This window comes from Apteryx rowi, unplaced genomic scaffold (genome assembly GCF_003343035.1).
Source record: "Apteryx rowi isolate R43461 unplaced genomic scaffold, aptRow1 scaffold_897, whole genome shotgun sequence".
Classification (NCBI taxonomy): Eukaryota; Metazoa; Chordata; class Aves; order Apterygiformes; family Apterygidae; genus Apteryx; species Apteryx rowi.
The window spans coordinates 217,412-230,642 of record NW_020451201.1 but is presented as its reverse complement, the minus strand read 5'-3'; the positions used below and the strand labels follow the sequence as shown (position 1 = coordinate 230,642).

At 50.7% G+C, this 13,231-nt stretch overlaps 1 protein-coding gene and 1 long non-coding RNA gene across 6 annotated transcripts in view; one reads left to right on the top strand and one right to left on the bottom strand.

Moving 5' to 3' along the window:
- The first annotated feature begins 7 nt into the window (after nt 1-7).
- RAB3IL1 (RAB3A interacting protein like 1) overlaps nt 8-13,231 on the top strand; it is a 33,445-nt gene continuing 20,221 nt past the window's right edge. The window contains exons 1-7 of one of the 5 annotated variants that reach the window (XM_026091053.1): nt 8-95; nt 5,700-5,931; nt 6,436-6,531; nt 8,153-8,230; nt 8,877-9,092; nt 12,598-12,726; nt 12,840-12,952. In XM_026091053.1, coding sequence (XP_025946838.1) covers nt 85-95; nt 5,700-5,931; nt 6,436-6,531; nt 8,153-8,230; nt 8,877-9,092; nt 12,598-12,726; nt 12,840-12,952 — 875 coding nt within the window. In that variant the 5' untranslated portion in view covers nt 8-84. Of the gene's footprint in view, nt 96-427; nt 505-525; nt 630-732; nt 2,057-5,699; nt 5,932-6,435; nt 6,532-8,152; nt 8,231-8,876; nt 9,093-12,597; nt 12,727-12,839; nt 12,953-13,231 lie in introns of those variants that run through there. The other 4 variants (XM_026091052.1, XM_026091054.1, XM_026091050.1 and 1 more) reach the window with 4 other exon arrangements.
- LOC112978024 lies at nt 2,086-5,692 on the bottom strand. Its single transcript, XR_003257727.1, has 3 exons — nt 3,246-5,692; nt 2,585-2,692; nt 2,086-2,339 (listed from the first exon to the last, which is right to left on the bottom strand). It is a non-coding gene; the product is annotated as an uncharacterized LOC112978024 (long non-coding RNA).

The window sequence follows — 13,231 nt, the reverse complement described above, 5'->3', positions numbered from 1 at the left end:
GGGACGGCGCTCGCTCCTCCCCCGCCACCGCCGTGAGGAGCGGCGCCTTGCGGTGCGGTGCCGGCGGCGGCGGCGGGACCCAGCATGCGGCGGGGGTAGGTCTGGGAGCCCGGAGGCTCCGGGCGGGAGCCGTTAGCGCCGGGCGGGGGAAGGACGGCGGGGCCGGGCGGGCTGCGGGCACCGGGGCCGGGCGGCCGCCCCGCAGGCGCTGTGCGCAGGGCAGCGGCGGTTTTGTGGCCTGAGAGGAAGGGGGAGCCGGCGGCCCTGACGGGCGGCCGGCCGGTCCGGGGATCAGAGGGGTGCCGGGACCGAGCCYGCGTCCTGGGGCAGAGGCGTTTCGCCGAGCCGCGGGAGCCGGCTTGAGTTTTGCCGTTGGGTTCGCTTGTTTTGCATTAACGCCTTGCATCCCTTGCGCCTGACAGCCTCGAGGCTCGGTCTCCTCTAAAGACCGTCCAGATGTGCGATGTCCGTGTGTGCGCGCACACTGTGTGACATGAAATCCAAGTAAGGAGACGGAGTGCAGCRGCACTAGCTGCTCCGCGGCGATCCTCAGCTATAAGCCGTGGCTGATTGCTGTCCGTTGAGGCAGATGTACGCTCTAGTGGCACGCTAGCATGCGTTGTGCCAAGGTAAACGTTTTTGAGAAGTTTGTTACTGACTGTCTGGTGGGGCAGGTGAGTAAATGCTRTCTGAGGAAGCATGTCAGGTAGTGGCAGTGCAGTATATCATCTGTGCTCTCATCTCAGGCACGCGCTACAGTCGGGGGTTACCGTGTTCTTTTGACTGTCGGGCTTTCGCTCTGGTTGTGACGAGCGATTGGGACAAAAAAGCCAGCTTCTCTGCATAAGCTTGAGCAGCAGAGTTTAACCTGGAAAGACCCACAGGCTGTTCATACAGGAAACAKTCCTGTCAGATCAGCATTAGAGGAAACATGTGGGGCCCGCTGGAAAAAGTGCGGATCCTGCACATTTTTTTGCCTTTTCTACAAAATCCAACTTTAGAAAGTAGTGGGTGTTTTTTTTGTTTTTTTTTTTTAAGTTTGCATTTCTTGTGTGGGGGGGACCTTTAGAATATGATACTGAGGATTTTCTGAGGAATGTAGCCTCCAGTCAGATGAGCAATAGAAAGAAGGTGCTAGCATATGTTGTCCTTTGGTCTCAGTGGGGGTGTACTTCAAAGYCCCAGCAGGACAGTGGAGACAGGGGCTCTGTTGGGCTGGAGTCAGCAAAGCGGTGGCGTCCTGGGGGACTCTGTTTGCACAGRGTGGAGAATTGCAGCGTTCTGTCACGGAAGATAGAGTGTTTTTTCAGGAGAGGTTTTTAGGTCCCTTGGCATTACGGAGGCAGTGTGGGTGGGACAGTTCCATTCTTCTGTGTCCTCCAGTTTTCTTCCATAGCATGTGGAAGTATGCTAGAGTACTTGCCTCCCAGGACAGACAACTTTCACCTGAGAATTTGAGAGCCATAAAGAAACAATGTTTTTTCTTCCTGTAATATATAAGGGGTAGATTGGTTGTCTCGGTAGCTTAGYGGACTGTGAAATGCTCCTTTTGATTTGTGTAGCTCTGCCTTTTCCCTTGCTCTTTGTCCTTGCTTTTTTTGTTACTTTTTACCAGCTGATCATGTTTGAATTTAGCTTTTCCTCCATCCTCTGCTCTTTGCTTTCTGATCACAGAAACTGGAGATTCTAAGACTGGCCCGGCCCCATAGCRTCTCTTTCCCACCTAATGCAGAAGTATCTGGAGAGATGTGTTCTCTGTAACTTAGTTTAATCTCAAAAGACCACAGCAGAGAGTGCTTCCACTACATCATCTGGGAGAAGGTTTAACTGTCAAACAGACCTCTCTGGAACACTTCCCCCACTYCATGGCAAACCCATTGCAGAGGACCTCCCCTGATCTCTGTGGCAAGGATGGATTGGTCTCATTCAGTCTCCACCTTTCTGTGAYTGATTTCATTCCTTTCCTTTGGGTCATTCTGCTGCTTAATCCCTCCCCTTCCTTAGTGTTTGGAGCCTTTGGAGACCTCCTTATCCCATTAGTGATGTCACTGTTTAGGTAAGTGATACACATTAGCTAATCTTGAGTGTTCTAAATCATTTTATTTCTTCTATGCAGTTCTGCCTTTCCTCTGATTAACCAATGTGCCAACAGAGCAGCCCAGCTGGATGGAGCAGGCTCTGCAGTCTGAACACCATGTAGTGCTATTTCTCTTTCTCTCTGACTGGCCTCAAACAGCAGATGTCTGTCCAAGCCGGGAGTTCTTSTTGGTCGTGGCTCACTCATTCAGACACATCCCTCTGTTTGTGTGCGTTGCTTTTTATCAAGCAGTTCCAGCCTGCTGAATAGCTCGATGTGAATTATCTTTGCTTGGAGGCACTGGCTGTTCTTTATCCTTTGGCTGAAAGTAATTTTATTTCCTTGCCTTTTCCTTTTCCCTCAGGTACCCTTTTAATACTATTTTCCACACTTCCAAATTTAGCATTATCACCAGGATGAACCTCCCCTTCTAGAACTTTCCAGTGGATGTTCAGTAGAACAGGGTGGAGTCAACAGGACTCCAGTTCCTTCTCTATTCTTTCTTACCTTCCAGCACTGCTGTGTGACCATCCTTCTGGTGCTTTCGCTCGTCCATGCTTAATGAAGATGTTGGCAAAATCTTTGATACCACCTGCATGTCCCAGTCTCCTAGTGCTGAAATAAAAATGCCATTCAGTTTGCATGGCATGGCCACCATGGATGGTTCCGTGCTTGTAGGGTTCAAAGAGTTTTCTTTTTGTGACTTTTCGCATGTTTTTCTTTTGTACCTAAGCTAAATTAGCTGGTGGCAGTTTTCTGGCTGCTGCTTCCTTCCCTTTTTGAAAGRTGATTGTAGACAGCTTTTGCTCACGTACAGCTTTGAGGAGAGGGAGGATAATCTCCAGGGCAATTCACGTAGAAAAGGCAGTAGCACATGCTATTGCCGGGTGATGTAGCCTAGGAGAAGAAGGCCTGTCAGTAGACAGCCTTCCTGGTTTGACTGCTTTTTTTTGCATTTGGGTCAGAAGAAAGGGTCAAGGCTGTCTTGAGCTGGGCATGGCTGAGAAGATAACCCTAGTCTGTCTGCGCTCTGTTGTACGGTGTGGGGAGCTGGGGCCAGAGCAAGGGGGAAGAGTGAGGCTTGGCTGGTGTGCAGATGATAGGGCATGATCAGGAGAGAGGGTAAAGAAGAGGCTGGAAAAAGGAAGGAACAGAAGGTGAACCTTACAGGGTAGAAGGAGGCTTGRTGGGTGACAGCTTCTGTGCAGGAGAAGGCAGTAGGCAAGAAGCAGCGGCCAGAAGGAGCGCRGTGGAAGAGGGATTGGTGCTGTGTGTGGAAGAGGACAGCACCAGCGCTCAGCCAATGCTTGTGACAGAGAGAGATGGCAGCAGGTTTATCTGAATTGCAGTGTGTGCATGCTGCTGAGTGGCTGGACGTGATAGAAAGCTTCCACGTATGCAAGACTTGATTGCACTCCCTCTGACTTCAAATGGCTAGTGACCACATGAGGACAGTTCAATGAGTGAAAAAGGCRTGATGCTCACACTCCCAGGCAACGCTGTGATTGCAGTGCCCCATCATGGGGATATTCAAGCCTACATTTCCCTCTTGTCAGACCTCATCAGCTGCAGAGCCTGCTAAATTCRTCAGCCTCTTCCAGGGTCTGTGATAGCCTTCTGACAAAGTCATCCTGAGCACTGGGGAGCAGTGTCCTGGGTGTTTTTCTGGTTTACTCTCTCTAATATGTCTGTACTTGCCAGCCACTGAAACTAAGAAATAGGGGCTCGTCTCAGCTCAATGGAAATACTGTCTTAGACAGCTGTGTGGAGGACTTTAGTGGGAAACTGGCTAAATACTTAATTAAAAATAGAGCTTTCCCTTCTGAAGCAGGACTGGTGGGGGGGAAGGAAGGCTGGGTTTGCAGTGAAGAGGGTTAGAGCTTGGGTGTTGCTAGGGAATGTGTGAGCTATACTGTCTTTTCTTGCTTCTCCTCTTCAGTTGAGGAAGCAGTGTCCCTGAACTTAAGCCCTTGGGTATTTACTGGAGTCCTAAACAGGCCAGCTGCTGTCTATTTTTCTCTCCCATTGCTCTGTGCTCTGTCCTGCAGGTGTGCTGACTTATGATGCCAAAGTTTGGGTGTCTGAGTAGTACTTCTGAAATTGAGGGATTCCTGRAGCAGCAGGCTTGAGTTCTCCAGCTTTGTCCTGAGTTAAAGTATCTGGGACACACCAGTTGAGAGGGATAAAACCAAGAGTTGCTAGATGCTTTGCTTTGACTAGTAAGCTGTGTGTGTCCAGAATTAACTGACTGCGAGGAAGTACTCACTGTTGAAAAACCAACCCTTCTTAAAAGGGATTCAGGCTGGGTGTCCTAAACTATATTCAGTGTGATTCTTGAAGATCCTAGGACAGAAGTAGTCTTCATCTTAAACAGTCATTTCCTCTCTGTTGCTGGTCTGTAAGCAGTCCATACCAAAAGTGTGAAGTGCTTCAACAGGGAGACAGCGCCTGCATGCAGTGCTGTTCACTGCATTTACTAGGCTTTGTTAGGAAGAGGCACAAGAGAAATGGCTCAGTCTCATACTCTGTATGTCCGTGCTAACTTTCAAAATTTGCCTGGAGTCCACGTGCAGAATAGGGGAACTGAGGCACAAATGTATGATAGAATTTCCTCAGTTTCTCAGCGAAGGTGAGGGGAGGGTGGGTGGACTTGTATCAGATTCCAGCACTCCTAGTCCAGAGCAGGGCTGCAGCACTGCCCTTTGCCTGTCTGGGGTAGGGACCAAGGTGATGGTAAGTATCCAGCGCTGCCTGTCACTTGGGCTCCTTGCCTCTGCATGTGAATTTCAGCCCTAAGCTCATCAGATGTCTCGCTAACCCTTGCAGGGTTTGACTGGATTGAGACTGGGTGTAGAAGTTGCTTTTGCTGAGAGTAAGGAAGCTTTTGATCTTCCTTCAGACCTGCGTTGGCTTCTTGGTTGGCTGCCTGACTGGGGACTGCATGATGCAGAGATAAGGGAGGGGGGAAAAAATGTTGCTCCTCCACCTCTATGTGAACCCTAATCTCCCTGGGAATTTGCTTTCTAACAGGCTCCCCTGGTGATTCTTTCAGTCCTTGTTTGAAGAACTGGATGGGAGGAATTGACTCGTTTAGGATTTTCCCTTCCTAGAAGGGCCTCTGCTGAGGGAAAGCAAGCCCAGCCAAGGGGGAAAGGACCAGGCACTGCTGCTGAGCACAAAGCAGGTCCCCTAAGCCTATCGTGTCCTGTGCATACACCGTCTTCCTCCTGGCCTCACTTTAGTGCTTTTGGGAGCCTGGAGGAGGGTGTGTTGGGAGTGTTAGAGGACAGCTGTGAAACAGCTACTAGTCCTAGTTTTGGAGGAGGCCTGATGCTTTTCTGGCCCCTCATTCAGGTGCTGTAGTCAGATTCCTGCAGCACACTGGCCCACAGCCTTTTCAGTGCCTTTGGTTGGGACCCATCGCAGCTCCCCCAGCAAGCAGAGCTTGCTGCTGAGTGCYCTTTTTGGTGCAATGCTGCTCAGCCTTCTCAAATTTTGGGAAAAGCCAGTCAAGCCTGTCCTGATGTTGCCTCCAAGGCTGTTTATCAGCCTGGYAGGTGTGCTGATCACCCCCCCAGTAGACAGCCCCCATGTAAAGTTTCACTGTGCTGGTACCCCACAGCCAGGCCTGTTTTGAGGAAGACAGCCAGAAGCAACCAGCTGTGGGACACTGGAAGCCGCTAATGCTGTCCAAAGGCAGCAAGGAGGAGCCAGAGCCTGAGTGCCAGGACCCAGGTGGGGATGAGAGCCAGTCCACTGAGCAGCTCAATGTCTCCCGTCTGCGCAGCTCCTCAGTGGAGATCCGTGAAAAGGGATCCGAGTTCCTGAAGGAMGAGCTGCACAAAGCGCAGAAGGTAAAGCCCAGGGTTTGTGAGAACACCCAAGGATGGAGGTGCAGACTTGGGAAGTGGGGTTTTCTTAGAGGTGAGGGAGGGAAGGTGCTAAATGTGAGTATGCTACAGTCTGGAGCAGGTGGAAGAGGAGATAAAGTGCTTTGGAGCAGGACATCAGTTGCTAGGTTGGCCCAAAGCCTCTGTGCCAACGTCCGAAGTAGTCCTGGAAACCTGCTACGGGGGTGTCCAAGATGCAGAAAGCAGCTTGAGGCAGGCAGTGCTGACTGTGCAGCCTTTTTGCTAATGGCAAATGAGCAATTCCAACCTCAAAAGCCTACACAACTCATGGAGAGATGCCTTTGGTGACAATGAATGTGGTACAGAGCTTAGTGACAGGAGTCTTGGGGCTGGGACCCATGCTGTGATGGGGAGGAAGGGTGTGATTGACAGATGGTGGGGCAGGCAGACATCAGCACAGCTGGGACCTGCAGCGTGCTCACGCATCCTTGTCCATCCACTTGACAGGAGCTGAAGCTGAAGGACAAGGAATGTGAGAGACTGTCGAAAGTCAGAGAACAGCTGGAACAGGAACTAGAGGAGTTAACAGCTAGTCTGTTTGAGGTACCACCCTCTCTCTTCCCATAATTTCTTAATCTAAGTTCACTTCCATCGCTTTTGAGGTAGGCTTTTTCTGAACTTCCAGCCATACTTATCTGCTCCCACAGTTTCCTCCTTCCCCCTCTTCTTTCCCACTTGGAGAAGCAGAGCTGGGCAGTGCTGCAGGCAGATCCTCATGGGGGCTCTTACCTGCTCCTTGGGGAGGGTTTGCATGTGTTCCCCTCCCATCCTGGCACCTGTAGTGTGACGTAAAGAGCGCAACAAGCAGGTGTGGGTTCATGGTTGCAAACTCAAGCAAAACCAGATGTGGGGGTGCCCATAGCCGGAGGCGAGCATGGCTCCCTGTCCYGTGGCTGCTCTGTAGCAGGGTCTGGACAGAAGCTGCTATGTAGTAAAGATGAGTGACTCATGGCCCTGGCTCATGTCAGCCCTTGCTTGGGGCAGGAGCAACTGGAGTGTCCTCAGCATACTGGGCTCCAGTGAGTGTTCAGAGGGCTTGTAGTTTTTTTAATATATATATATATATATATATATATATATAAATAATATAAAAAAATATGTGTGTGTGTACGTATAAAATGTGATTCTGGCCAAACACTATGCTGGCAAAATCCCATTTCCCACCAGCTCTAATCTCTAGATCTGACTGGGCAGTGAAGAAGGCAAGAGCCCAGCTGCATCTTTGAGGCACAGGCTGGTATTGCATGTAAGGGCCCTGAGAGCATCCCCCCTCCTGGAGATTTGGCTGCCTGGGCTCAGGGCCAACTTAGCGATAGTGCTGCTGAGGGCTGCCCCACTTCCTTTGGTCACTGTAGGCAGAGTGATCCCAGACGCTGCTGTGGGGAGGCCTCGGCCAGAGCTGATCCCCCTTCCCCGTGGGAGCTACTTTTAAGCTGAGTCTCTACTGTTTGGCCCTTGCCTGAGTTACTGCTTCCACTATGTCACGGCCACGTCTGTGCTGCCAGGGAGCAGCGAGGACCTGCTGCTCTGCAAGGGAAGGTGAGCTGGGAGCACAGTAGAACAAGGCAGGCAGGAGCAGTGCCAATGAGGAGCCAGGATGCAGAGCGGCAAGTCCAGGTCAGGATTGGGGCCAGAGRCAGTGATCATGGTCAGATGMAGTCCAGTGATCACCCAGCAAGTCCGTAGTGACAAGGCAGGTCCGAGGTCAAGCCAGGAAGCCCAGCCAGCGGATCTGTGTCAGAATTGTGGAGGAATGAGGCTGGGTGCGGACATAGCTGCTGCATGGCTGTGACGTAGCACAGGTGGGGGCCAGCAGCAAGGYCTCAGCTTTAAAGCAGTTCCCGGGGTGGGGGGAGGAGGGACAAGCTCTTGCTTCTAACTTTCTTCACAACAGCTCTTATCAGCAAAGGAGATGACCTTGGACTCAGCCAGCTAAACTCCTAGAAGGGGGATGCACTCTGGGCCCTGATGTCGAGAGCCTTGTTCTGGGGAGCTCTGGGGGAAGACTCCTTGCAGCTGACAGTGTAAAACCTTTGGATGTGGCAGTGACATCTGTCTCCCTGCCTACTCGCACAGAGCACATGATATGGCAGAGCTGTGGCCTGCCCGGTGAACTCTGCGAGTTGGGGCTGCAGCAGGCAGACTAAAACTCTCTCTGGTCCAGGAAGCGCACAAGATGGTGAGAGAAGCAAACACTAAACAGGCGGCGTCAGAGAAACAGCTGAGGGAGGCACGGGGGAAGGTGAGAACTGCGCTCTCTGTGACTTGATCTCTGTGCTAGGTTGGTGCTATCCCTGCCCAGCCTTGCCATGGTGCTGTTTGTTGGCTGGAGGAGAGGAAAGCGTCTGCTGCTCTACCTCCCTCAGATGCTGTGTTGGCTCTGCTCCCTCTCCAGCAGACAATGACGGGGGGGGGGGGGAAGGGAAGGCTTCCTTATAGTCCTCTGCTGATCCAGCTGCCCTTTGAGGAATGGATGCCAGAGGATCCATGGAGAAGTGACCTGCTGCTGTTTAATTGCCACAGCTCTGTGGATGGAGAGAGTAGGGAGCGGGGGATTGGGAATTTCTTGACTAAGCCGCATCACGGGGCTGCTGAACTGGTTCCTTCTTGAGGACAAAGAGAAATTGCTTCTGGGTTGTTGGGTCTAAAAAAAGCCTGGGGCAGAAGGTGCTCAGACTGTTGAGGTGAGGAAAGGATTTCCAAATGTTGTTGTTCCTCTAGKTAAGATTCTAGGTGATGGTGGGTGTTTGGGAGAATGGGGAGAAGTCTTCATGACTGGGTCTGTAGCCCTAAGTCCCCAGCAGGGTTCCCTGTGGCTTTTGTTTGGTGGGGTGCTTCAGGCTCAGCAGGTGCTGAAAGTGCTGCGGACTCTTGCCTTGTCTCCTCAGATTGACATGCTTCAGGCTGAGGTGACGGCTTTGAAGACTCTGGTGATCACATCCACACCTTCCTCTCCAAACCGGGAGCTGCACCCACAGCTTCAGAGTCCCACCAAAGCTGTCTTCAGGAAAGGGCATGGCCGAAACAAGAGCACCAGCAGCGCGGTGGTCGCAGCTGCCAGCCAGAGCGTGACCCCAGAGCCAGTCAGCCATGAGTGCAAAGAGGTTGGTGAGGGCGATTTGCTCCATCAGCCTTGGAGCTGCTGCTGTCACTGTCCTCCCAAGGCAGGGTTCTCTGCGAGGCTTCCTGGAAAGCTCTGTGGTTTCARTGTTGGGAGAAGTTGTGTGAGTAGTAGCATGCCTTGTTCCCTGAATTGTGCTGAGCCAGGCTCTGGAGGGTTTCCATTTGTGGAGACTTCCCCTTCTGGGAACGGCACTCAAGGCTGCGTCAGGACAACTGCTAGAGGAAGCAGTTTAGGGATCCCCAAAGGGCATGGCAGATCCAGGAATTAGCAGTGCTGACAGTGGGTGTGTCAGGAGCTGCTGAGTAGAAAGCCAGTTTTCTGCTGYATCTTGACAGTTGAAACTGCTGTCTGCTCTGACATGATTGGCTTTGGTTCCTTCTCTCTGCCTAGTATGGCTTAATGGTTGGAGCCCAGGCCTGGACGCTTAGGACTCCTCCATGAACTTCTGGTCTCTGGCTCCTGTTGTTTGTTCTTGGGCATGTCACAGTTCTTCCTCTTCCTACAGGACACATACTTAGTGTTTATCTTCCTCACCAACTGCATGTTATTGGAGCGGGACAGAGAAGCATACAAGGCATTTGAGAATATCTTTCAACCAAACCCTGTTTAATTCCCTTCAATGATTTTTATGATTTTTTCTGTTTGTTCCCCACCTGCTGGGACCTTGGGTGTACATAACACTCCTGCCTACTGGAAGAACCTTTCCAGCTGGGACTAGCCAGATGTGTGCACAGCTGTGCCAGGGACCAGAAAGAAGACTGCTTGTGGCATTTGGTCGGAAGAATGAAAATGAATGAGAGCACAGTGGAAGGTGGTGGTGGTGGAAACATGTCCCTGCTGATTTTTCTGGAGCTGTGGCCTCTGTCTTGAGGCAGCATGCGGGAAACAGGGAGGCACCTGGTCACTTGGCATGTGCTGGGGACAACAGGCGTAAGGCAGTTAGTGAAATTAGCACCTTGACAAACAAGACTCTGCTGGCAAYGCTGGTAACCTCAGCATTTGGCAATGAATTCAATGAATGTGCCTTGTCAGCTTCTATGTAGTGCTCTTGTTGCTAGAGTTTGGACGAAACGCTTCAGGCGGTGTTGGCTATAGCACCTCTCCTGAGACAGCAGTAGCAACAAGAGGTGAAGACCTTTAAGTCTGCTCACAGAACRAGGAACAAAGGCTATGTCAGAAAGAAAGCCAAGGGGAAAATCAGCTCAGTAACTGTAAAGCCGTGTTGCACTGGTTTCCTCTGGTCAAGTGGAGAAGAGTCCAGATATCCTGGAAGTTGGAGTCAAATACATAATCAGTTAGAAGCTGCTTTGGGGGCCAGGAAGAAAAGTTCTTAATCTTTAGGTCCTGTGACCTCTCCCAATGCTAACGGTTTCTTCAGCCAGGACAGAGGAGCTCCGAACTTGAGACCCCTGAGTTAGATGAACCACTGACTACCCTGTAGAAGTCACCTTGTGCCTACAGTAAGCGGGGATAACTTTTGCTGACTGGGTAGTTCATTTGGCTATTCTCAGCTCAGAGCAAAAGCTCAGCTCAGCTCTCAGCAAAGTTCGTGGTGTTCAAAGAAATGCTAGCTCTTGTAAGTCACTTGCTTCTTAAAAGTCTGGACCTGTCAATGCTACAGATCATATTTCTATGTATAGACAATTTCCACCTGCTGCAGATATCTTGGGGCTTAAAATGCCAGGGCTACAGTTCCCTAAGTGACTAATAATTTTATATATTAAGGATGAGTGTCTTTTTTTGTTTTAAAACTTACTAACTTCTGTCTCTCAAATTCTTTAACGGCCCGTGTGAGAGGTGATAAAAGGGAACCTGGCATTTGGAGAGTAAGTACTCAGTGCTTTATGGAAAAAAATGCACCTTAAACTGAGCCTAAAAATGGCAGAACTTCTGTTCCCTTTATGGCACCACAAGCTGAAGTCCAAAGGTGTGGCTTGGTGCCCTGTGATGTCTTGAGCAGCATGCTTAGCTCCCAGAAGGAGAGGGCTTCAGCCTGTTTCTTTGTCTTCCGTTTGTCTCGTGTTTTTTTACCTCTCTTTCTTGCCTATCTCTAAACCTTTTTCTTGACTGTCTATCTCTTCCTCTGCCCTCAAAGTCTGGGGTACCCGCTCTCCTCTCTCTGCTCCTTTGTATCATCCCTGGGAAGGCTATCCACATCACCTATGAACCAGGCTGGCAGGCCTTGGGAGCAGATGCTTCCTCGTCCTTGCGGCAGGTAACCTTTCTGGAGGCTGGGCAAGGTACTGAGAACAGGATTGGGGAGGGTGGGACCCATGTGCCTCTCTCACTCCCAGCTTTTCAGTTCTAGCTTCCTTTAATGCTAACCTCCATTTTTGTTTTGTTTCTGTTTGTTTCTCAAATTGTTTTTCCATCTTGTGGCTCTGAAGCTGTCTCCCGGCACCAGGTGAGCAGTCTCCATAGCACAGAGCGAGCGTGCTAGAACTCAGACCTTTCTCAGCTTTGTTCACTCATTCTCTGTATTGCTCAGCGGGTTTTTTATTTTATTTTATTTTTTTTCTCCTTTCAGCAGCTTTAACAGGATTTGCTGGCCTTTTAAGGAGATGCTCTGTCAGTCAGGTTGGTGGTTGGGCTGATGCTGCCATCTGGAGCTGAAATGTCAGGTCCCCGAGAATCTCCAGCCAGCTAGGAATGCAGGATGGAGGGAGCAACCTTCCTGCTGGCTCAGGAGAGGGGAACAAGCTCTGTCCTGGTTCCCTTGCTGCTGAGGAGTGGTAATACTTGCAAGTCCATCTGTAAAGGGAATGAGTAGGCATTGGAATCTGGATCTATTCCTGCTCTTTGAGCTCCCTTTGAGAGACCTGGCTTCCTGCACTTGGCTTGCCTCTGCCAGCCTGTGTGACTGCCCAGAGATCCCATTACTTCTGAGACTCCCCAAACACTCAAGTTCTGGACTTGGAGTGATCTTTAAAGGGCTGGCACACCTTGTTACTTGGACTCGCTAACTGTAGTCTTGCTGATGGCTGTTTGTTGTTTTTTTTGTTTTCTTTTGTTTTTTCAACTCATCCTTTTTGCATAGCAATCCTTTGCTTACAGAAGGGTTCTGCCTCCTGTGTCCTGGGTGTCATTGCCACTGTGCTTTGCCATTCAGCTGCTCTTGTCATTCTTGTTGTGGGCTGAGTGGGGACTTGGTCCATATAGCAGTAGCCTGGCAGCCTTCCTGCAGCAAAGGCTCTGGCCTGCCTGGAGGAAGATGAGAGATGCCGGTGTCTAGTGGGTTTATTCTGCCAGAAACCTGCATAGCTGTGTCAGTCTGGTGCAGAACTGCTGATGGGTGGGAGACAGAAGACCTTTTGAGTGAGCCAGGTTCCCTCAGATACTTCTGTGATGTCTGAGCCTTTCTCAGTGCCGAAGCAGATGTGTTTAGAAGCTAGGTTTACCTGCACACTAACAGATGCCTTCTGATATGGTATCTCTCCYTCTGACCAAACTTTTCTCTTCCCACCCTTCTCGGACACTTGCTGCAGGTCGACTCCATTTTATTTGCTGAGTTCCAGGCCTGGAAGGAGTCTCCAACTCTGGATAAATCCTGCTCCTTCTTGGACAGAATTTACCGAGAAGATGTAGGACCATGTCTGGACTTCACTAAGCAGGAGGTGAGTGCTGGAAAAGGAGGAGAAAATTTGCACAGTTGGGCAACACCTAAGTTGTACCCTCTCTGGAGGGTCCRTTGCACATCCATACCTGCAGTCATTTCTCCTTGCTGCAGCTGTCGGAGCTGGTGCGAGCAGCTGTGGAGCAGAACACACTCACCATCGAGCCTGTTGCTTCGCAGACACTGCCTGTGGTGAAGGTGTCAGCAGTAGAGTGCGGTGGGCCAAAGTAAGGAACCTTTCTTGTGTTCCCTTTTTCTTCCCTTGCCACAGGTCTTTTTGTGCCTCTGCATGGTGTTTGGCCAGGCCTTACACAGTCATCTGAGCTGAAAAGTTACCAGGGCTTAGCTGATTGTGTGCCTAGCTTATGATCAGCAGTAGTTCAGCTCAACTTAATCCTCCATCTCACGTGAAGAGTTTGGTATCTCAGCTCAGCTGATGTGCTGACACTGACTGTCTGGGCAGTAACTCAGTGATGTGTTAGTGCCTTCAAGCTCAAAAGAGCTTT